Below are 26,032 nucleotides of genomic sequence, written 5' to 3' on the forward strand. Positions count from 1 at the left end.
TAATACTAGAGGAATAATAAATAAATAAATCAGAATAACTAATTGGTATGTACTTATTAATAAACTTAATGCAGGCCAATAACAAAAAGGAAGTATTTGAAAGTGTGGTGATGGACTGTACTCCTGAAAGTGCTAGTGAGACTGTAAATATCAGTGGTTGATGAAAATGTAGTTACATAAAAAGTTGACAAGCTTTCCATGGTTAGTATACTTTTTTTTATAAGGCACATGATTTTATTTTATTTTATTTTTTATTTTTATTCAGAGGGCACATCATTTTTGAGCCCCGCCTGGCGCGAAATCGCTGCGTCACGGTGATGTCACGACGTCGCTGAGATGACGACGGTGCTGATAGTAATGTGCGCGCTCGTGTTGCTGTTTCACATCAACGCCGCAAATCATCCGTGCGTTTAAATCTTGCTTTCCCAGTGCCGCCTTTCACGCATGGAGTTGCGCACCGACACGGTCCTGGCGAGTCTGGAGATGTCGGAGTTGAAAGGCGACGGCGGATCGTCGGAGGGCGACGTGGATTACGAGAGTTTGCCCGCACACGCGTCCCTGTACACGCACATGACAGCGGGCGCAGTGGCCGGAGTTCTGGAGCACACCGTCATGTACCCCGTGGATTCCGTCAAGGTAACTCAAAAGACAGTAGGGCACGAAAACATTCACTAATGTGTCTAATGTGCTGTTAGCTGCCTGGTCCAGCCTTTTTGCTACGTAGCCTTCCTGCTAACTTATAAAACTTAAACTTAGATTAACTAGCAAATCACTTGGTGAATCAAATCTTTTTTAATAACTTAAAAACAACACCCAAGTTACACAATTGAGCGTGCTTTTTGCTGTTAACACGTGGATTGTCACCCTGCCATGCAACATTCAGATTGAACTTCCTTTCCTGAGTCAGTACTTGTGTAGAAGCATGCTTGTTGAGTTGTTGAAAAAACATTACAATGTGACAGCTGACCTAAAGGAACTTCACTCTTAAATATTCCTTCTAGACTCAACCCATACAGAAATCTGATATATAGCAATAATTGCAAAGCATATGAAATATATGTTCATATATGGGTTATAAAAAAAGCTGCAAACTTGCACTTATATGCAACATATATTTCAAAATATATTTCCCCAAATACTAGTTGAATTTGAATGGACATATAAGGTAAAATATATACTATAATTTTTTACATTTTCAAATATAGCCATTTTTTTTTTTTTTTTCATTTGTTGAGGGCCATTATTATTATTATTATTATTATTATTCAATGGTTGACATAGCCTACATGATGTAATACAATTTAATGGGACCAAAATGAGAAGTAGCCTACATAAAATTGCTGAAACATTTTAAGCAATTTACTCATTGCACTTACAGTATTTTATAATAGTATGTGCATTATCAATTGCCAAGATTGTTATTTCCATCTGCAGAATGGCCAGATACCAGTTGATATACACTGCCCAAAAAAAAAAAAAAAAAGTTGCATACTCTAATATTTCGTTGGACCACCTTTAGGTTTGATTACGGCACGCATTCGTTGTGGTATTTTTTCGACAACCTTATGCAACGTCACAACATTTATTTCCATCCAGAGTTGCATTCATTTTTGGCCGAGATCTTGTATTGATGACGGGAGAGTCAAACCACTCCGTAAAGTCTTCTCCAGCACATCCCAAATACTTTCAATGGGGTTAAGGTCAGGACTCTGTGGTGGCCAATTCATGTGTGAAAATGATTCCTCATGCTCCCTGAACCACTCTTTCACAATTTAAGCCCGAGGAATCATTGTCATTGTTAACATTGTCATCCTGGAATATGCCCGTGAAAAAAATCCATTGATGGGATAACCTGGTCATTCAGTACATTCAGGTAGTCAGCTGACTTCATTTTATTGCTGCATAACGTTGCTGAGCCTAGACCTGACCAATTGAAGCAACCCCAGATCATAACACTGCCTCTAGAGGCTTGTACAGTGGGCACTGTGCATGACGGGTGCATTGCTTCATGTGCTTCTCTTCTTACCCTGATGCACCCATCGCTTTGGAATAGGGTAAATCTGAACTCATCAGACCACATGACCTTTTTCCATTGCTCCACAGTCCAATCTTTATGCTCCCTAGCAAATTGAAGTTGTTTTTTCCGATTAGCCTCACTAACAATTGGCTTTCTTGTGGTCACACAGCTGATTAGTCCCAATCCTGTAAGTTCTCGTCACATTGTGCATGTGGAAATGCTCTTACTGTCACTATTATACAGCCGTGAGTTCTACTGTCTATTTTTTACGATGTGACTTCAGCAAGCTTTTTAGTGATCTCTGATCACGATCATTCAAGATTTTTTTCTGACCACATTTCTTCCGTGAAGCTGCCGGTTCATCACTATCCTTCCAGGTTTTAATCATGTGTTGGACAGTTCTTAACCCAATTCCAGTGATTTCAGAAATCTCCTTAGTTGTTTTCTTTGCTTGATGCAGGCCAATAATTTGCCCCTTCTGAAACGTAGTCACATTTTTTCCACGACTACAGGATACGTCTTCCGACATGGTTGTTTGAGAAATGAGAAGCTACGCACTGCATCAGTTAGGGTTAAAAGAATTGTTGCCAGCTGAAACATATTAATCACTGCAATAATAATCCAATCACTGGCTCTTAAGTATCTGCTTATTTAAATCCAAACAGCAACTTTTTTTTTTTTTTGGCTAGGCAGTGTATCAGTCTACCACTAATTCTGCTGTCCACATTCTTGGTTGTTCAGTGACCTACCTTGTGAAATTGAATGTTAGCATGCTAAATACATGTTGGTTTGAAGCACTAAAGAGTGAAGTTTAGTAACTATGATATGGTTAGCACAGCATTTACTCAACAAAGCAAGCAATCAATTTCATGTGTGACATCTACCTGTCCTCATCATTAGCTGGAGCTCCACTCTTCACCATGATGGTCCCCCAAAACTCCAACATAACAGAAACTCTTAACAAAACATTAAACACTAACAAGTATTCCTCTTTATATTAATCCAGCAAAAAAACACATAAAATAACACTTAATTTTAACATATACTCTCCCTATCTTATCCCATGGGGCATGCTGGGAAATAGAAATCCATTGCCCAGTTTCATCAGTGCTACATTAACACCAGTATTCATGTAGTCCCAATTCAAATGGATTAAGTAAACCTCCATTTTACACATTTAAATGGATAAAACACAATAAAATCAAGTTGTGACAATGTTCTAGAATTGTGTTGCTTTAGTTCATTTTAACTAAGTACACTGAACAAGCAGCAAAGATCTTTTTTTTTCAGGTACACTTGAAACTCAGCATGACATTGCAAATAAATTAATATGCTTACAAATTCTGTTCTTATAAAGGAACAAGGGGTTATTTCTATTTTCTCCCCTGGTATGTTTGGTTTTTCCAAGGTGTAATGGCAGTCTCATGATGTTGAGTGCAAATGCCAGAGTGTTTTCGTGTTATGGCAGCACTAGTCTTTGGGCTAGCTTCAGTCTGGGCTTTAAAACAACAGTTCATTCAAACACAAGCTTGCCGGTTAGTTCACTGAACAGAACAGTCCTTTTGATCCAGTGCCTTATTGTTGAAATTCTAGGTCTGTCTCTGTCAGCCAGTACTCATAGTTTGTGATGGTGAGGCAAAAAAAGTTAAGGTTAGTGTCAGTGCTGAAAATTTGCTTGCTCAGTATCCTAACTTGGTCGTTTTGGGAAACCTGTGGCTGAAAGTGATCTGTCACTGTGCCAGATTGGTCTCTGCATGTATTCTGTGGGACTTGCGTAGTCTATTGTCACCATTTCCTTAGTGGCTGCCAGATTTAACTCATTCACTGGTCACCATAGCGCTACGTGTTTCAGATGCACATACTACGTCTCTGGAGAACACATAGCCACAAAGACTGCAATGACCGGCCAGAGTGCCCTGCTCTTCACCTGGAAGAAACTGGGTTATAATTAGTTTGTGATACTTGTTCTGAGATCAGAGAAGAGATCGGCTTTAATAGGAAAAGTGGCAGATTTGTTTTGTAATTATGTATTTAAAGAACACTGAGTTAAACTAAAATCACTGATTCTTGAGATAAGGGGCAAAACATGTTTTTATTTTTTAATACTAAATAAATCTGAAATGGATATATTTGTAGACAATGGTCTCACCTAACAAACGATGTAAGGGAACAGGTTTTTATAAAAACGCGTTTGTTTTTCGTTTTTTTCTGAAAATTGACATTTATTCACTTCATAACTTTCAGACACATAAAAAAGCATGCTATTTTAATTTGATTCATCCAACAAGTGTAAAGTCTTTAACTAATAATATTGTTCAGTAAAGGAGTTAAGTGATTAAGTACATTCAATATATATATATTTGAATTGATTTTTTTTTTTTCTGTTTTCATACTATTCTGACAAAATTTAATATTTTTCCATCTTAACCATGTGTTGTACACTGGAGCCATTTTTTTTCCCCCTCAGTTGAAGATGCCTCTATAAACTAAACTAAAATACAAAAATTGATCTCACAATTTTAACAGAAATTATAATGAGAATGACGGAGTTGACAAGTTGAAGCTGTGACTGCAGAGACTTTAAAAATATGAAAAATGTACAGAAACGTACCGTTGGTATCAAATGCACCAGACCACGTGTCCTACTGTTGCATCCACCATGAGCAGGAAGTGGGAAAGGGGTACTCGGAGTTAAAGCTGCTCAGGACATTTTCTGATTTATTCAGGATTTTAAAAAAATCTGACGGAATTGACGCAAAGTGAGGACACAACTTTGATTGGTGGTTTTTTATGGAAAATATAATTTAAAGTTTTCTTAATGTATTGTTTGATATCTTACAGATCCCTACCTTTCATTTGATATTTATATTTATGAATTTGTTGCATTTTTAAACACTTTGTTTAGCATTTTAACATTGTGACCTCTTGCTGAGGACAGGTTAAGTTACATGTGCTTCCAAGTATAGAGCATGCATTTTAAAAAATTCTAATGAAATTATTTAAAAATATAAGTAAAAAATGCCCTGAGTATACACATTTCCTTTAGATTTAACTTTTCTAGTATTTTTATTGTTATACATTTCTTGATTTTTAAAATAAAGATGACTTTTTTTTATGTAAGACATGTTTTGTCCCTTATCTCAAGAATCAGTGAAATAATAAATGACCCCATTTACCTACTTGATACAGATTTTACAATTCACAAGCTTTCCATTTCGATTCAATATCGATCCATATGAGTATATTTCAGTTATAATGCCACGTTTGTTTACATATGAAATAAATACTTTAGCAGAATTAAGTTGAGGTCATCACTTCCTTCTATAACACTCTAACAAAAGATACAGTTTAAGGCTTGGAATGATTCATCTGTCAGGCCTGTAAATCATTTGTCAGAAAACTAGAAAAAGATAAAATCTTTAAAAGTTTCTTCAAGAACAAGAGATACGTTTAAGGTTTATGTAGTAATGATGAATATGTTGATCAGTGACTGCTTAGATTCTATTAATTATTTTAAAGCACATCAGAATGTTTTGAGCTCTGTGTTGTTGTATTGTAATTGCAAATCTTTTGTAATGTTAAAAATGCTACTCAAACATGATGTTGCAGTTCAGTTGCTGGAAAACTTGTGCTATTGTAATAGCACAGACTGGAATTTCCAGTGTGTGGGAAACTGTGGAGGACTTGCCAACTGTGTGAGATTTATGTCACTTCCTGGAGTACCTTTATGGATTATTTCAGGAACCTTGGCCGATGCAGTCATGCTATTCCATATTTGACCTTATGTGAAGCATCACAATCACATTGCATCATCTGACTGTGAACATTTTTTAGTCCAATTTGTGAAAGGGGTCAGTTCACTTCATAATTTTTTTGAAACCCAGTCAACCTGAATATTATATTATTGCAATATTAATAATGTTAAGAAATTATTATAGAAATATATTATTATATAATAATAATTTATCATTATAACTATTCTAATTTATTATTATTTAATAGTAATTTATTTCTTTAATTCCTTAACTTACTATGCAGTCCCGGTAAACCCTCAAGCCTTTATTTCGGTGGAAGCTTTTATTTTGAAAACTGAAGGGACGGAAGTTTATGTTGTTTGAAGTTGAGTTTACAACAGCCTTTTAATGCAGTGAAATGCTCTCATCTGCCTTGCTGTCAACAAAAACTCGCTCTCGTGGGGTTATTTTAAATGTGTTTAGTAAATTGCAGCTGCCAAACACAGAGGCATGTGAAATTACACACATACAATTAAAGTAAACCTGGGGCGCTTTAAATAATGCGCTCAGTGCACGTTAGCACACCTAACTGAACTCTGAGCACATCTCGTCACTTAGGGCACCAGACAGGTAGAGTTTGTGTGTATGGAGCACAGAACCACTCTGAAACCACGTGTAATACAATGATCCTGTTTACATGCATTTAAGAAAGCACTACACATTACAGACAGAACAGCCGTGCACATAGATGCAGAACAGCAGGCAGCGTGTTGATATTTAATTTAATCACAGCTCTCACAGTTTGAGAATTGCACTGGGTCATATCGCGATTTCAGTTGTTCAGCCCTATACGAGAGGTATGAAAAACAGTCTAAATATATTTAAAAACTATAAAAACAATATATATACAATATTTTTCATGTCCATGGTACATTTTTTTAAGTTTGGTGATGTGTGGATTGAAAACTTCTAATATACATGTATGAGACTCTGTTTTCTCCTGTTTTACTTGTCAATGCTTTTTAGAATGTTTTTTTTTTCTCTAGTTCACAGAGGCATTTTGGTTTTCATATAGTTTTCGCAAAAGAGAATTCATCTGTAATGGATATCATGAACATGGGCTTGGGATAACTTTAGTAAACCTTTATTAGTCAACACCACTCGCTGCTGCATCCACAGATGCAAGTTAAGACTTTACTATGGAAAGCAGAAGCCATACATCAACACTGTCCAGAAGCACTGCCGACTTTTCTGGGCTCGGTCTCATCTTAGATGGAAAGTAGAACAGTGGAACCGTGTATTTTGGTCTGATGAGTCCACATTTCAAATGAAAAACACAGCCTCCGTTTTCTCCGGGCTGATTAGGAAAAGGACCATCCAAGCTGTTATCAAAAGCCAGTGTCTCTATGGGCCCACATGGCATGGGTAACTTGCACATCTGTGAGAACACCATTAATGCAGATAGATATGTAAAAACTTTTGAGCAGCATATACTGCCATCCAGCACCGTCTTTTCCAGGGACGTCCCGGAATTTCAAACCACTTCTGGCCGAATAAGCAGAGAGTGCGGGTGCTGGATTGGCCTGTCTGCAGTCCTGACCTGTCTCCAATTGAGAATGTGTGGTGCATTATGAAGCACACCATACAGCAACGAAGACCCTGTACATTTGTGCAGCTGAAGACCTATATAATGGATGAATGAGGGAAAATTTCACTTTCTAAACTTAACAAACTTGTGTTTTCAGTGCCCAAATGTTTAAAAAGTGTTATTAGAAGAAATGGTGATGTTTCACAGTAGTAAACACTCGACTGTCTCAACTTTTTTGGAGTGTGTTGCAATCATCTGATTTGAAATTACTGTACATAAAAAATAAATAAATAAATAAAAAACCACAATGATATTAACAAGGTAAAACATCATATAATGTTTAGTTGTTGTGCTTCCAATATAGCAAAGGGTGAAAATAATTTACATATCACTCCTTTTTGTTTTTATTAGCATTTTTCATACTTTCCCAACATTTCAAAATTGGGGTTGTACATTATATTAACATTATATCATGAAATTTTATATAAAATAATGATATGAGCTATCTCTGTTTGAAATAATGTGTACAATTTACAAGTAATAACACTGAGTTTACATTCATTTGTATAAAAAAAACACTAAAAAGGTAACTCACTATATGGCCCTGTTTCCACCTGGTATTAAGATGCATTTCGGGTCATCCGATCTAGGGCTGTCAAATTAAAATTAAAAGTTCTAATATTCATCAGTTTAAGAAAAAAAAATGCACATTCGAATGCTAAAACTGTGAATTTGAATTTTGGATTTGTTCCAAGCACTGGCGATGACTTCAGATCGATTGCATTCTTGCGCTAAAAAAGGCTAGACACAGCGCAACAGATACGTACAGTTGAACAGAAAGCAGGTGTCTCAATATGCTTTTTAAATGTCTTTTTAATTAGACACAGCATCTAAAAAACAGCGCTCCTGCACGAGACGGTGAATAAACAAAAACAAAGGGAAACAAAGACGTTCGTCTAGCACGCGTTTACATAGAAAAACAAATGGATGGTTGCAAAAGTGTTTGGTGTGAACAGCCCCTTACAGTAGGTGGAGGTCTTTGGCCATTGCGTCTTGCTGCCTTAAGCCTTTCTCAGATTAAGAAATGAGTTGTTTAAATGCTTTGCCAGGGAAGATGTTCAACTTGGAAATGTGTGTCTCGAGATTCTCATGTTTGGTTCCATTCTGTTGTGTTCTGTCTGTTTGAACAGCCCCTGGCCTGGGCTCATAGTCTGAGTTCAACCGAATACCACTGCTAACTGGGAATATTGCTACCCTACATACACTGTAATGAATAAAAAACAATGTGGTATTTCACTGTTATTATGAAGTTTGAGTCGGGGGTACTATACTGTGGCATCAGTAAGTCTAACACCATGTGAACTATCTGTTGAAGCGTCCCCCCCCATTTTTCTTTTGACTTAATATTTGAAAATATTAAAAAGATTTGAATATTATTTGAATTTTGAAAATATTTCAGGTAAAAATTCGAACTTAATTCTGCCCAGGTGACAGCCCTATTCCGATCACATGTGGTCAGGTGAGACACATGGCTGTTTACACCTGGTCGTTTAAATGCATCTCCTGTGACCACTTGTGATTGGATTTGGAGGGGAGGGTCCCTGTTTCTTGACACCATAAATGAATCACCATGTCACTGTGTTGCTGCATAATAATATGCGCAACAAAGTCATAGAAGAGAAAGAAACCGTGGAAAAAAACTGCACTTTGTTTCTCCCTGATGCGGTCAAGCACAAATGCAACATGTCAAGCAGAATTAGCTGTTATTTTAGTGTTTCCTTTATTTAAGGAGCTTCAAGTGTTCATGCTTGTCACCTGTGTTGATATCAGACACACTAAAGAAGATTCATGAAGCTCTCGTGATTGTGTATGTATCCACTTTTTTATTTTCTGATCAGATGGTTATTTTCTTTTAAAGGAATAGTTCAATCTTCATTTGTGTTCTGCTGAAGAAAGACAGTCATACACATCTGGAATAAGTGAGAGAATTAAAATTTTTGGGTGAACTATTCCTTTAAATCTGCTTGTAATCTGCAAAATGTATTTTTTCGAATTTCTTTTGCGCAGCGGTTGATTGACAGGTGAGGGGTCGTGCTTCTCTGCTGCCGAAACGCATACAGGACAAATTAGTGTTTACACCGCATGCGATCTGGTCACATGCGTTTTTGACCACATTCATATGTGGTTTTTGCGATCCGATCACAAAACGTTTTAGACCCCGTTTAGACCTGTATTTAGGGCTGACCACATGTGATCGGATCACCCAAAACACATCTTAATGCCAGGTGGAAACTGGACCTAAGAGTTCAATGAGTGGCTCACAGTGTTCCGGTTCAAGGAACATTAACGAGAATATCTTGGTTTCTTTAGCGCATCCATGCTGTGTGAGATTAAAATTGATATTTCTTTTTGCTTTTTTACCTGTAAAGAACAGTAAGGATAAGTGGAGGCGCCTGATTTTTGATGGACACACATTACACGGAGGAAGCAATCCACTTTAATCTCAAGGATTTTCATTAAAAAAAAATACGATTTTCCAGGTATTTCAGTTTTTAAATTTCTAAAAGCTAAATTCAAGCACTTTAAGGATCTTGTGTGAACCCTGTAAACAGTGCAGAAAAAAGTGCAGTAGTAGTAAAATCAAGTGATAGATTATGATGTATTATTGTAATTGGAAGCTAAGTCATGGACATTGCTTAAACGTGTAGTCATTGCAAAACAGTCAGGAAGAAATATTGTGCTTCCAGAAGACCTTTCCTGCTATTTCTACTATCTGTTAGGGTGCTTCTGTGGGTGTCATCGGAGCATGTGAAAGTTCCTCAAAGGATTACAAGGTTCTGTATGGCAGTGTTTGTTACTATTGTGATGCTTGTACTGTAAGAGGCAGGGGTGATTCATAGAGATGCAGCAATGAACCAGACTTGAGAAACTGCATGAATGATGGTTCTTTTCCCCTCCAGATGTAACCCAATATAAGCGCATTACAATAAAACAGTTCATTCACTTCATTGGTGAACTGCACACGCAACACAAACTTTGTGCTCTTTGTGCATAAAGTGAAGAATTCAATGGTTAATGGTAACATTGAGGTATGGATATGGCCATACTTGCATATGCTATAGCCATATGCATGTTTTGTTTAATAATAATAATAATAATAGTAATACTGTATATTTAATAATAATGTAATGATAATTAAACTAGTATATGATGACATTGTTTTAGCCATTTGTACCATATTATAAAAGCAACACCAAAGACATTTATCAAAAAGTGTCCCATTTTACCTGTATTTACCATACATATGATTTTGTATTCTTTTAAAGGTACTGAATGCACTGCATTTTCCAAGGAAAATTATGTATTTGGAGGCATATTGCAGACTATATTTGACTATAATTTCCATGACAGAGCCACTGTTGAGAAGCTGTATGCCAATGCTAAGACTGAAGGCTGTTGTTGGGATGATTAAAACAATTATCATTGTGTCAAATGTATGGGGTGGTGTGTCCTCATTGCTTTTGGGTGGAACGAGTTGGGGGTCTTAATCTCACACATCCAGAAGGGTGTGTATGTGCGAAGGAGTCTCTTACGCATGGGCTGGAACCTATTGAAGCTGATTAGCAGACTGTTTCATACACACAGATGCATACTTGCACTCACATTACTTTTGAGACTGTCACATCCCTGTTAGTTACTACAGCAGTTTGACATAATCCAGTTAAGTTCCTGTCATAATGTCACCTCACGACAGCTGCTTTAACCCATTACAGTATAAAGGGCTTAGTAGAAACTTTGGATCCTATCAGGATGATTCAAGAAAAACTTCGCTTTGACTAGCAGTAAATATGATATCAATTGGTGTCCAGTGCAGCATGTTCACTGTCTTAGAGCTTGTGTTTGTGGTTACTTTTCACGTCCTTGTTTCCCACAAGGGCTTTTCTATTCCTGGAGGTTCCTATGATCCAAACCCAGGGGAAAGACAGAGCCACTTTTTCCAACTCGCTGAACTGGTGCAGACACACGGCTACCTGCTCACGTGTTATTTTGACTCTGCATGTGATATAGTTTGTAGGGATTAGGTTACAAGTACACAGGGACCAACACTAACACTTGCCAAGCCATGCAAGTAAAAATTGGCTTTAGCAAGTAAATAAAATTTACACGCAGGGGTTGCGTTAACCAAAAATTCTCCATAATTTACACATTTTTGGAAACATTGCTGGATAATTTCAAATGATCTCCATCATTTTGAAAGATAAAAAAAAACATTTCACCTTGTTCATCAGTTTTGACTCCACTCTCTTGCACACACACACTCGTGTGTGTGTGTGTGTGTGTGTGTGTGTGTGTGTGTGTGTGTGCGCCCTGTTTATTGCCAGGTGTGAAGGTGTGTATAAACAGGTGCCATCGCCATGAACACCTGGTAATGTAAGTCTCTAATAACCATCTGTGTTCAGATTTCGAGGAGTGGGTCTCTGAATTAATGACTGCATACATCAGTCATTGCGTTAGTGTGTTAATGCATGATTAGTGTTTTATTATAATAAAGCGCAAAAAATATAGTAACAAAATGAACGTGAAAAAGCGGAGCATCGTTTCTGCCAGTTACTTGCATTTAATATAAGCGCAAACAGGATGTCTAGAGCAGATTTTTCAGTTATTTTAGAGCAGTACTTGCATTAGAGCTTCAGAAATGTTTGTTTTGTGATATCAAGCACATTGAAAAAGTTCTGTGAACTTGTACATGTATGTACAGTATGTGCATTGTCAAATATTCTGATCAGACGTTTATTTCCTTTAAAAGCCCCATGTAACCGGCAAAGTTTAAAATCTTGTCTTAGCGCAGCAGTTGATTGACAGGTAGAATTTCACCCAAGAACCCATTGGTTTCACCAGACTTGCTTGGGGAGGGGAAAAAAATTGCTATTATTTAACCCTATACACAGTCATGTATTGTATATGCCATTATAATGGACTACATTTTCCATTAATGTAGTACTTATAAAATTAAAACAAGTATGACGGATAAAAATAGACGATGGAAATTTTACAACTCAGTCCGTCAGAGTGACAGAAATATTTTTTTTTCTAGCGCAACCTCTGATTATACGACACTCTCGGGAATACTTGATTTTAATTGGTCAGTTGTGGTATTTTGCAGTCAAATATTTTTGTATAATGATTGACTGCTAAACTTTATGGTTGACCACTGTCACAGGCAAATTGTTGTTATTATTATTATTATTTTTATTTTATTTTATTTTTTAAGAGAAAAAAAACGTTTATTTAGAACCCTGGAAGTGCATATTTTTAAGGAAACTATAAGCTATATTTAAGGAAACTACATTTACTCAGTGATTTTGGGGGCATCTAAGCTGTTCTTCTGTTGTTCATTTGTTTCTATGATGGAGGCCAAAAGCCCTTCAGGAATGCTTTTCTTTGTGTTCAGCTAAGTGGCTCCACTTGTCAGGCCAACAAGTATTTGTTTAATAATGTGAATCTCTGTTAACCTATTATTTGAACTATTTTAAGTTTAATTTACAGAACCGTTATGATGAAGTTAAAATGTGGATCAGCGATTTAAACTATCACCACAACTTTCAACTCAACACCCCTGATGAATGTTATTGGGAAATCTTGATTAAGCCGACACACTCCCACTCTCCTAATTGTAGCTTCAGCTCTTTGTTGCAGGGATTTGGCAATGAGAGTTGTGGGAAAAAACATATCTGGTTGTCTGTCTTGGGTAAAGGAGAGCTCTTAATACCCTGTTGTTTAGCTGTAGATCTAGTTCCAAGTAAGCCCTAACTGGTCACACACACCCACACGGATGTGTGTCTTGTATTTAGATATAAAGTGGTAGAATTAGCAGGATAAGTAGAGAAATTAAAGAATGACTGAAAGATTAAGTGGTTTGGGTAATATACAGGCTCTAACATGCTTCACAAAGACTATATACTGTGGATGCTATCCATCTCAATTGTGTCTTGGAGGGCATTTACATTAAGGATGTGCAAAACTACATATCTTCGGTTGTTTGAAAGACTAGTCAGTGTTAAGGATAATAATGCACACTCACTGAGCACTTTATTAGGAACACTATGGTCGTAATAAAGTGCCCGACATGGTCTTCTGCTGCTGTAGCCCATCCACCTCAAGGTTTGACGTGTTGTGCAGTCTGAGATGCTATTCTGCTCGCTACAATTGCACAGAGTTGCCATAGACTTTCTGTCAGCTCGAAGCAGTCTGGCCATTCTCCATTGACCTCTCTCATCAACAAGGCATTTCTGTCCACAGAACTGCCGCTCATTGGATGTTTTTTGGATTCGGAGTAAATTCTAGAGACTGTTGTGTGTGAAAATCCCAGGAGATCAGCAGGTACAGAAATATTCAAACCAACACATAAGGCACCAACAATCATGCCAGGGTCCAAATCACTGATCACATTTCCCCCCATTCTGATGGTTGATGTGAACATTAACTGAAACTCCTGACCCATATCTGTGTGAATTTATGCATTGCACTGCTGCCACACAATTGACTGATTTGATAATTGCAAGAATAAGTAGGTGTACAGGTGTTCCTAATAAAGTGCTCAGTGAGTGTATTATTCGGCTCCATTATGTTCATGTGACCCCGATCAGACACCTTTTAGAGGGATATATGGAGGCTAAGCACAGCAAAACCACATATGCACGTCCTGAATGCAGATTGACTCGATTCGATGTAACTGGTGAGCGCATTAGGGCGAGCCTCGCTGTGCATTCAAAAGCGCAAAACTGCAAGATAATATTGTGGGTAAACATCTAGTTCATGACAAAAAGTAGTTTAATCCTTTTTTACTGCAATTATTTAAGCAGTGTCCGACAGAATATAAAAAAGTGTTTAATCTTTTAACAGCACCTCACAAATGCGGAAATATTACTTAACATGTGAACAGTCATCATCTTGAAATTTAATTTTGATGCTGTGCATTGCTGTAAGAACAGTGCATTAAAAAAGACCAAACTTAAAGTATTAAAAACTAAAGACTAAACATCTTACTATGCTGACTATTATTTACCGTTAAGCACAGCAAACTATCACACAGAAATGCTCTCTAAGAAGTTGTTTCTCAGTTAATTTGAGAATTGCTAACTATAATTGAATTAATGTTAGTTGTCGATCCCACTAACCGACAAGTCAGTCGTTAGACATCTAGTCAATTAGTCGACCACCCTGGCACATCCCTCATTACAATATCCAATCAGTAAAAACACATGAAGTGACCACGTGCAAAGAAACAACTTTATTTTCATAGTCTGTCTCTGTGAAACTAGGGCCTGTGCTCTTTAGTCACATATTTGTTATGATGGTTCTTGCCAAATCATTCATATTAAACGAAGTATGTTTTTTTTTTTTTATTGAGCCGAAATGTTGGGCAAGCAGAAAGATGGACTGCTCTATCTCTCTCTACATATTGATCGTTGTTCCTTCCCTTTTTTTGTTAACAGTAAAATTGTATTTGTGTTTCTTTCAGAAAGCAGCTGTCTATTTATAGAGGTCTTTGTTAAATTATAAATTTGGTAAAACAAATGGTTTTAGAAGTGTGTATCAAACGAAAGCTGCTTTGTTTTCCAGAATATAAGAAAAGAGAATTCTCTGAAATTTAAATTTTCCTTAAAGCTGTTTTCATGTATTCTTTGTCCTCTTATTTACTGGTGTTTACTTAGGCAAGCATCACTATAACTATTGCTCATGTCTGAGGTTGAAAGTTTTTAAAACCTCTAGTCCTAAGTATTAAACTTCAGTGCGTAACTTATCTCCCACTGTGCTGCAAACATAAATAATACCTCAAATCATGTTGCTAATTGATTAGAGGTATGCTATTACTTTAATTTCTAAGCAATCATATTTACGATTTTTGCCTGGTGGACAATAAAACAGAAAAAAATAAATTATATTGACTTGTATTGAAGGAGCGTTCCAGGTCTTGTCCCCTTAATCTCTGGTGCATTTTTGGCTGTCGCCTTCAATTTTTCACTCCCAAAATTAAAAGCTCACCTTACACACATACTGTGGACTAATTGGAAAAAATTGAATAAGTCTTTTTTTGTAGAACCCATCCACCCAAAGATTCCATAAATTCCGTATACTATATATGTTTACAATCTTATGATAAACACAATAATGAAAAAATTATTCTTTATCATCTTACATCACAATATACAGATCAGAATAGTTGGTGGCGCTCTAATGCAGAAAAGTACTCAGAACATAGATATCCAGTCAATTTTGGATGGCAAGCATGTTCCCCCACTGTTTCGTCGAATATCTCGGCCTCTGAGTGGACTATAAGCTCTTTAGGTTCATTGGAAAGCTAAGATCCTCAGCTTTGCGACGATGTATAACATTTCATCATCAATAGTTGACAACATATTTTGCAGATGATTTATCACTTTTTCTGCTGGACTACTAATTTTATTCTGGACACCTGAGATATAACATTAGATTATTTAACCAAGCAAGCTCACAGACAAGTATACATTGGCTCATTTTAAAGAAAACAGTCTAAGGTAAGAGTTGATGTAGAGTTTGTGTCTATTTGGGACTTACAGAAGCAGTAATAAGGGCAGACAGGAGATGTTTGTCTTTTTTGTCTTCCAGAGATCACATTTCATGTTGTGATTCTTTTGATAATCATTCGAACTGTGTTGTTAGGGCAACAAAATACGGTCACGTTCCTGAGAATGAGAGCTTTCACTTGATATATGACTTGCTGTGTGAAAAAACTTTATATTAATATTTGTACATCACCTCTAGGTGGCGCTAATTTGCGATGCTATGTTTTTTATATTTTTATTTTGTTATTTTATTTAACATAAACAGCAAAGGTGAGGATATTCTATGAAAAGTTCATATTCTAAGCTTTCAAATGGTAAGTGACTTGTGCATCCGAGGGCTTTTACAATTTAAGCGAAACTTATTGCACACTTCTGGCTCCGCCCACAGGATTTTCATGGAGTTTAAGGGGTTATCTAGGGACCAGACTTTCATAGATTTTGGGGTGGGCTCTTTTGACTTGGCCCAGAGTAAGCAACTACCTAAAACACCCTAGTGTTGTGGCGGTGAGTTTTGCAAAGGCAAGCACCACTTACATTTTCTTCAGAGAATTTTGGTTTATCTCCATATTCTCTCTCCTTATTTTCTCCATTTCTCATTCTTTTCCATAGACGCGTATGCAGAGTTTACAGCCGGACCCAAAGGCTCAGTACCGCAGCGTGTATGGCGCACTAAAGAGGATTGTGCGGACGGAGGGCCTCCTTCGGCCCTTGAGGGGCCTCAATATCACTATGCTGGGGGCTGGCCCCGCCCACGCACTCTATTTTGCCTGCTACGAGCGAATCAAACGCAACCTTAGCGATGTCATACAGAACGGAGGCAACAGTCACATCGCAAATGGTAGGAGTGAATCTGTTGTTACCTGATGAGTGTCCATTGCTAGATTTCTATTCAGTTTCTTTTGTGTTGTTCCTACATTGAAGCAGATTTTCATATTGTCACACTATAATGGGAAAGTTGTCACAATGAACTTGCCACTAAACCGGTGGCATTGGTTTCATGTGAACATTGAGGAGTGTTCCAGCAAAATTGAATAAGTAAAACAATAATAAGGCACAAAGCGATTCATGACACAACAAACATGAAAAAGGTAACGTACAAAAATATATTTACTATTAATACATATTACTATTACTTACTATTTAAATACTATGAACGCATTTAAACTGTTTGGTAAAAATCTGCCTTTATAATGTAATTGACCCTTGCTTTTGATGTATACCAGTGCGGTTTGATAATGTTCGCTTGTTTACCCAAAAGCTATTAAAAAGTATAATGATTGTGAAAATGTACTTACTAATTGAAGATGGTTTTGAACAAGGTGTTTGAAACCAACATACAAAGCCTCTGCTAAGGAAAAAACGCATTTGCGCAATTTGACTTTTGGCTCCAAATCATATTGTTACTAAATTAAAGCCATTGTGACTACTTTCCCATGTGGCAACTAGCCCCATTCTCCCTGTATTCAATCAATAAGCCATGAGAGTCTGCGTGCTACAGTGATTTTATCACAGTTAAGGGGTGTTGTTAGGCAGAACATGAAGTGAACATGGCATATAAATTTGTGTTGCATACTGGCAATTGGGGTTTTCATTGGCTAGTGAGAAAATAGTAAATGAGTTTCTGTTCCTCTCTTTATTTCACATGTTCTGATGTAAAGTTTCATTCTGTTTTCCCCTCAGGAGTGGCAGGAAGTGTTGCCACTGTCCTCCATGATGCAGTCATGAACCCAGCAGAAGGTATTGCTCTCATTCTGCCTTGTTAATGCTATCTGTACTGTGAATATTGGATCATACAATTTTATACTGTTATGAGGAACCTCTTAATGTGTTTGTAAGATAACTGTTGTGAACAATAGCTGAGCAATTCCACATTTTATTATAATCAAATGAAATCTAAAATTATTATTATCAAGCATTAATGCATTGGTTACTTCAAAAAAACAAAACAATAAGGCAATATAATTTTTTTTAATTAAATGTATAATTTATGTTAAACAGATTTGGTATAATTTGTAGAATTGATGATTTAACTACAAATGTAAATGAGGTTAAATCAAATAAAAAATCTGATAAATTTCATTACTTTTATTAACCTCTACAACTGCAATTCTGGGCCTCTGCCAGCAATATTTCACACTCAAATTTAAAAGATTACCGTTTACACATACTGTGGACTAACTGCCAAAAATTGGTGTAATTTTTTTTCAGAAACATAAATGCAGAAGTGATGTTATCTATGAAAAGTTCAGATTCTAAGCTTTCAAACTATAGCACATATGCCTGACTTCTGTATACGGGGACTTAAGCATTTGAAGCATAAACATTTATTTGCGATGGACCTTCGGCGGGGCCACAGAGTTGAACAGGTTATGATTTGGCAAATTTACATTTGGTTAAATCAATTAAAATATAATTTTTTTTATTTAGCATTAATGCAGATGTATTTAATTCTGTGAAGATTAGGCAATATAAAACAATAAATTAATATAATGTTTGCAATGTTAACAGATAATGAAAACAACTTGACAGCAGTCATATGTTTGCAGCAAATTGATCATTTCCCCATAAATTTAAATTTCATTAAAGAAATTGTCAATTTTGTATGTTGACATCTATGCTGTTGTTGTCTTTTAGTGGTTGACCAATATGGTTGATGCCGATCTCTAGAGAGCAGGGTAATCGAAATATATGATAGAATTTAATTCTAGCAAATACGAAGTTCACAAAATTGCTGAATTTAAATGAATACATATTTACACACTACTGTCTATGGTGGTACTACCCGTCACAACAGCAGCACAGAACTGTCTTGAAACTGTCATAACACATGCATTGTGTATTTTTCATCATTTAAAGATCATAAAGGGCATAGAAGCTATTTAAGTATATGGAAAAATAATGGAAAATGCTGCCAAATCTCTAAATCTCAAAGATGTTTTTTAATATCTTGGCTGGTGTGAAATCATTCGAATGCATTCTTTCAGAATGAGAAGTGCTATGCAGATGTTTTTTTTAGTTGTAACAGTTATATAGTGTTTTTACAATCGTTTCCCTCTCATGTTCTGTCCTTCTCTTAGTGGTGAAGCAGAGGATGCAGATGTATAACTCTCCATATCGCAGCCTATATGACTGCGTTCTGACTATCAGTCGTAGGGAAGGCCTAGCCGCCTTCTACCGCAGCTACAGCACTCAACTCACCATGAACATCCCATTCCAGGCTGTTCACTTCATCACCTATGAGTTCATGCAGGAACATTTCAACCCTCAGCGCCAGTACCGACCCGAAACACACATCCTGTCTGGAGCAGCTGCTGGAGCCGTGTCAGCTGCCGTGACAACGCCTTTAGACGTGTGTAAGACTCTGTTAAACACACAGGAGAATGTAGCGCTTAGCTCTGCACATGTTAGCGGACATCTCTCGGGTATGGTCAATGCGCTCAGGACAGTTTACCGCCTTGGAGGCGTGCCGGCATTCTTTAAAGGCATCAGAGCGCGAGTGATTTATCAGATGCCGTCTACAGCCATCGCCTGGTCTGTGTATGAGTTTTTTAAGTACTTTCTTACTCGACATGAACCACACATCCAGGAACCAGGAAGAGACACGGAGAAGGTTGGACCCACATGAGGGTGACACTCTTTGGCCTGTTAGCACTGAATCCAAAAGGCCCGGGTGATCCATAGAGGGGAATGTTGAAGATTGTGGGTAAATCAATGTGTATGCCCATTGATATGAATCAAGTTAAAGAGGCTTTTGGCTCAATGGGAAATGTAGTCATTTCTTATGCAGTATACACTCCAGCACCACACTTTTGTTGTTGTTGCAAACACATTAATTTATTGGAAGAGTTTGTTGTTGTTACAAGAACAGGGGATATATGGACATTGCACACTATGGAACATAACTGCTCTTCGGATAATTTTAGTCATGATTAAACCCTCCTAACATATATTTATGACTGCAAATTATCTAACATACATGCTTGTATATACTGCATATTATATAATATGCATATACAGTATATACACATGCACGTATATACACTGATCAGCCACAACATTAAAACCACCTGCCTAATATTGTGTAGGTCCCCCTCGTGCCACCAAAACAGCACCAACCCGCATCTCAGAATAGTATTCAGAGATGCTATTCTTCTCACCACAATTGTAAAGAGCAGTTATCTGAGTTACCGTAGACTTTGTCAGTTTGAACCAGTCTGGCCATTCTCTGTTGACCTCTCTCATCAACAAGGCATTTCCATCCACAGAACTGCCACTCACTGGATGTTTTTTGTTTTTGTCATCATTCTGAGTAAATTCTAGAGACTGTTGTGTGTGTGAAAATCCCAGGAGATCAGCAGTTACAGAAATACTCAAACCAGCCCGTCTGGCACCAACAATCATCCATGCGATTATGTAATCAGCCAATCGTGTGGCTGCAGTGCAGTGCATAAAATCGGGCAGATACGGGTCAGGAGCTTCAGTTAATGTTCAAATCAACCATCAGAATGGGGAAAAAATGTGATCTCAGTGATTTGGACCGTGGCATGATTGTCGGTGCCAGACGGGCTGGTTTGAGTATTTCTGTACCTGCTGATCTCCTGGGATTTTCACACACAACAGTCTCTAGAATTTTCTCAGAATGGTGCAAGAAATAAAAAACATCCAGTGAGCATCAGTTCTGTGGATGGAAATTGTTGATGAGAGAGGTCAACAGGGAATAGCCAGACTGGTTCGAACTGACAAAGTCTACGGTAACTCAGATAACCGCTCTGTACAATTGTGGTGAGAAGAATATCATCTCAGAATGCTATTCTGAGATGCGGGTTGGTGCTGTTTTGGTGGCACAAGGGGGACCTACACAATATTAGGCAGGTGGTTTTAATGTTGTGGCTGATCGGTGTATAAATATATTTAAATGACACGCCATCTTAATGACAAACAAAAGGTATGTTTCACTTCACTCATTTATTTTATTGGCTTTTCTGGGCTTATGGTTCAAATGAGTCACATCTGTTTGCCTTTATTTAGATGTGTATTTTTAAATGACTGTTTAATTTAAGACATTCCTGAGTTCTGTTTCGGAATAAACCGACCAAATGTTTTATTTTAATGCCTAATCACAGGTGAAAGATGTCTGGGTTTTAAAGGATTTAAACCTCAATGTGTCCATTTTCATACATTCATTGGTCCCAAAGGTGATTTTAAACACGTTCAGTTATTAAAACTGGTGATATTTGAAATGTATTTCCAAAGACTGAATTGGATCACAGTTAAATCAAATTGTCTGATTTAACTGCTGTAGGTAAACTAAAGCACTTATCAGTTGTGTATGGTTTCCTCTTATTTATTGGAAATGATGATATTCAATTTAATAATGAGAGGTAGTTCAGGCAGTTGAAAGCTGTGATCAAATAGCTGAAATCAGTAATTTGTTTTTGTTTGTTTTTTGTGTGGCAACTATAGATATTTTTGGTTTTAGGACATAATTGTCACATGGTATATTACCAATTAAGACTAGCATGTGTATGACATAATTATGAAACATGATCTATGCAGTGATTTTTGTAACTTTAGAAGTTCTCTATTTGTAAGACTCCTAAAACTTAAGTGTGCACTTAAAGGAATAGTTCACCCAAAAATGAAAATTCTCTCATCATTTACTCACCCTTACGCCATCCCAGATGTTTATGACTTTCTGCTGCTAAAAACATGAACATTTTAGAATAATATTTCTGCTCTGTAGGTCCAAACAATGCAAGTGAATGGTGACCAGACCTTTGAAGCTCCAAAAAGCACATAAAGGCAGCACAACAGTAGACTCCAGTAAGACTCCAGTGTTTAAATTCATGTCTTCAGAAGCCATGCAATCACTTTGGGTGAGAAACAGATGAATATTTAAGTCCTTTTTTACTATCAATCTCCACTTTCACATTCTCAAAGTGAAAGTGGAGATTTATGGTAAAAAAGACATAAATATTGATCCTGTTCCTTTGGACTCTTGTCTCTGGCCCTCTGTTGTTGTTTTATTTTTGGGGGGGGTTCAGCTCAGAAAGTGCTCATGCTGCCCTCCGCAATCCACGCACAACTTGCCACGCGCCCCATTGAGAGCGAGAACCCCTAATCATGACCACGAGGAGGTTACCCCATGTGACTCTACCCTCCCTAGCAACCGGGCCAATTTGGTTGCTAAAGAGACCTGGCTGGAGTCACTCAGCACACCCTGGATTCGAACTCGTGACTCCAGTTGTGACAAATGACTTTTTGTTAAATGTTTTGCTTGAAAAGTGTGCTTATGCTATCTTAAACATAAATGCCATTTGGTTTGATATTTTGTCATCTAATGTAATGACATTCATGCATTTTTAATAGTGCCTTAAAGGAATAGTTCACCCAAAAATTATAATTCTCTTATTTACTCACCCATATGCCATCTCAAACACATATGACTATCTTCTGAGGAACACAAATGAGGATATTTTGATGGCGATATGATGCAAATATGTCCATTTAATGCCAGTCAAGGGGGTCCAACACTTCCAAGCTCCATAAAGGTAATCCATACGACTCCGATGGTTTAATCCATGTCTTCTGAAGCGATACGATCAGTTTTGGGTGAGAACAGACCAAAATATCTCTCTTTTATCCACTATAAATCTTGCCATCTTCAGTCTTCCTCGCGCTTGATGCATACAGGGAGCGCATGTACAGCATACATAAGGGTGAGTAAATGATGAGAGAGAGTTATCATTTTTGGGTGAACTATCCCTTTGAGTGTCCAAACAGTTTTTGGGGCCACTGTATTTAAGGCCAATACAAAGCAGATTCCCTGTTTAAGCTTTTGTTGACTGACAACACATATTCATTACTATTTGGCTTCATGTTGTTCTATGATGGAAACCCCATGGGTTTGCTTTTTATGGGTCCAGCATTTTTAAATGCTTAGTATTTGTAATTGCTTTGCAAAACCAGGCATTTTTAAAATACACATTGTATTTTAATCTATTTAACATGATATGTCAGTTTTACTATGAAAATATTTGCTTATAGGCCAATATTGACAACATTCCCTTTGGTTTTGCCTTAAATTCATTAGTTACCATGCTTTGAGAAAACGGGAGCCAGATTTACCAGTGTGTAGCAGTTGTGCTCCTCTTAAAGCTACAATACACCATGAACAACTTCAGTAATGTCAGCCGCTTCGTACACACACTAAAGAAAGGGGAGGTTTTTGAAAGAGTGCCGTCTAGAGTACTAAATGTTTTTTTTAATAGCAGAGAAAATAAAAAACAATGTAGACACATTAAGTTTATTGATGGAGATGCTTGTACAGTTTGTAACACTGGAGCTGAAATAAAATGCACAATGATTATTAAAAATTACATTGTTCTTATTAACTGATTTCACACCAATTTCCATAAATTAAGTTCTGACATTTTATGTGCATGCATTACTGTAAATGCATATTTTGAAGTGAATGTGAAGCTCATTTTATGGCCAGATTTTAAAGAAATTAGAATAATTATTACATTCAGAAGTATTAAAATAATTTGACTATGCATTGTTCTTGATATACAGTAGATGAGACCTGGGCTAGTTTTCACATTTTGCTCCAGTATTTATTTCTTAGTGTGGGGCTATTTTTGAAAGTCTGTTTCACAGACACGCATACAGTATATATATATATATATATATATATATACACACACACACACTGGTGGCCAAAAGTTTGGAATAATGTACAGATTTTGCTGTTTCGGAAGGAAATTGGTACTTTAATTCACCAAAGTGGCATTCAGCTGATCACAGAGTATAGTCAGGGCATTACTGATGTAAAAAACAGCACCATCACTATTTGAAAATGTGATGAATTTTTGATCAAATCTAGACAGGCCCCATTTCCAGCAGCCATCACTCCAACACCTTATCCTTGAGTAATCATGCTAAATTGCTAATTTGGTTCTAGAAAATCACTTTTCATTATATCAAACACAGTTGAAAGCTATTTGGTTCATTTAATGAAGCTTAACATTTGTCTTTGTGTTTGTTTTTGAGTTACCACAGTATGCAATAGACTGGCATGTCTTAAGGTCAGTATTAGTTCAAAAATGGCAAAAAAGAAACAGCTTTCTCTAGAAACTCGTCAGTCAATCATTGTTTTGAGGAATGAAGGCTATACAGTGCTTGAAATTGGCAAACAAAAGATTTCATACAAAGTTGTACACTACAGTCTTCAAAGACAAAGGACAACTGGCTCTAACAAGGACAGATGTGGAAGGCCAGATGTACAACTAAACAAGAGGATAAGTACATCAGAGTCTCTAGTTTGAGAAATAGATGCCTCACATGTCCTCAGCTGACAGCTTCATTGAATTCTACCCGCTCAACACCAGTTTCATGTGCAACAGTAAAGAGAAGACTCAGGGGTGCAGGCCTTATGGGAAGAATTGCAAAGAAAAAGCCACTTATGAAACAGAAAAACAAAAAGAAAAGGTTAGAGTGGGCAAAGAAACACAGACATTGGACAACAGATAATTGGAAAAGAGTGTTATGGATCTTAACCCCATTGAGCTTTTGTGGGATCAGCTAGACTGTAAGGTGTGTGAGAAGTGCCCGACAAGACAGCCACATCTATGGCAAGTGCTACAGGAAGCGTGGGGTGAAATGACACCTGAGTATCTGGACAAATTGACAGATAGAATGCCAAGGATCTGCAAAGCTATCATTGCTGCATGTGGAGGATGTTTTGATGAGAAATCTTTGAAGTAGTTTAAGAAGTTCTGAACATTTTTTTCAAATTGTAATAGTAATTTTTCACATTATTAATGTCCTGACTATACATTGTGATCAGTTGAATGCCACTTTGGTGAATAAAAGTACCAATTTCTTTCCATAAGAGCAAAATCTGTTCATTATTCCAAACATTTGGCCACCAGTGTGTGTGTGTGTGTGTGTGTGTGTGTGTGTGTGTGTGTGTGTGATATATATATATATATATATATATATATATATATATATATATATATATATATATATATACATTGCTGTTCAAAAGTTTGGGGTCACCTGACTGCAATGTTTCTCATGATCTTTTGATCTGAAGGTGTATTCTTAAATGTTTCAAATGAGTTTTGTAGACAAAAATATAATTGTGCCAACATATTAATTTATTACATTACAAAACTAAAATTGTATTTAAAAAAAAAATAATAAAATAAAAGTTTTTTGAAATGGTTGATTTTGACCGAATAATAAAGAAAAGCAGCCAATAAGTGCCCAACATAGATGGGAACTCCTTCAATACTGTTTAAAAAGCATCCCAGGGTGATACCTCAAGAAGTTGGTTGAGAAAATGTCAAGAGTACATGTCTGCAAATTCTAGGCAAAGGGTGACTACTTTGAAGATGCTAAAATATAACACAGTTTACTTATTTTGGATTCATTTTAGTCACAACATAATTCCCATAGTTCCATTTATGTTATTCCATAGTTTTAATGACTTTACTATTATTCTAAAATGTGAAAAAAAAAATAATAATAATAATAATAAAGAATAAGTGACCCAAAACTTCTGACCGGTAGTGTATATACACTGATCAGCATAACATAAAAACCACTGACACTGTCAGAGTACCCATGCTGACCCCTGTCCATCACCGAAAGTGCATATAATGGGCACCTGAGCGTCAGAACAGGACCATGGAGCAATGGAATAAGGTGGCCTGGTCTGATGAACCATGTTTTCTTTTAGATCATGTGGACAGCCGGGTGCGTGTGCATCATTTACCTGAGGAAGAGATGACAGCAGGATGCACTATGGGAAGAAGGCAGGCTCAGGCAGATGCAGTGTGATGCTCTGGACAATGTTCTGCAGGGAAACCTTGGGTCCTGGCATTCATGTGGATGTTACTTTGACACGTACCTCCTACCTAAAGATTGGCGGCTTGAGGGGGACCTACATGATATTAGGCAGGTGGTGTTAATGTTGTGGCTGATCAGTGTATATATAAAGCTCTAGTAACATTTCCTGTATGACAAATTTGAGTTCACTGAGGAATCTGTCTTGAGGGTATATTGCCTGAAGAGGGCA

The 26,032-nt window shown here is 37.0% G+C and overlaps 1 protein-coding gene across 5 annotated transcripts; it reads left to right on the top strand.

The window, feature by feature from the left end:
* The first annotated feature begins 332 nt into the window (after positions 1–332).
* LOC127415481 (mitoferrin-1) lies at positions 333–23,324 on the top strand. 5 transcript variants are annotated; one of them, XR_007892940.1, is made up of 5 exons: positions 333–636; positions 16,555–16,783; positions 17,626–17,682; positions 19,023–19,648; positions 21,689–23,324. XR_007892940.1 is itself a non-coding variant. In XM_051654259.1 (5 exons), the coding sequence occupies exons 3-5, from the start codon at positions 16,561–16,563 to the stop codon at positions 19,568–19,570; spliced, it is 828 nt and encodes a 275-aa protein (XP_051510219.1). In that variant the 5' UTR covers positions 516–636; positions 16,334–16,449; positions 16,555–16,560; the 3' UTR covers positions 19,571–20,038. The 5 variants fall into 5 exon arrangements, 4 of the variants coding, with proteins under 4 accessions (XP_051510217.1, XP_051510219.1, XP_051510218.1 ...); XM_051654259.1 differs by lacking the exon at positions 21,689–23,324 and adding an exon at positions 16,334–16,449 and having other exon boundaries at positions 516–636; positions 19,023–20,038; XM_051654257.1 differs by lacking the exon at positions 21,689–23,324 and having other exon boundaries at positions 19,023–20,038.
* Positions 23,325–26,032: the final 2,708 nt, after the last annotated feature.

Source organism: Myxocyprinus asiaticus, chromosome 24 (genome assembly GCF_019703515.2).
Source record: "Myxocyprinus asiaticus isolate MX2 ecotype Aquarium Trade chromosome 24, UBuf_Myxa_2, whole genome shotgun sequence".
Classification (NCBI taxonomy): Eukaryota; Metazoa; Chordata; class Actinopteri; order Cypriniformes; family Catostomidae; genus Myxocyprinus; species Myxocyprinus asiaticus.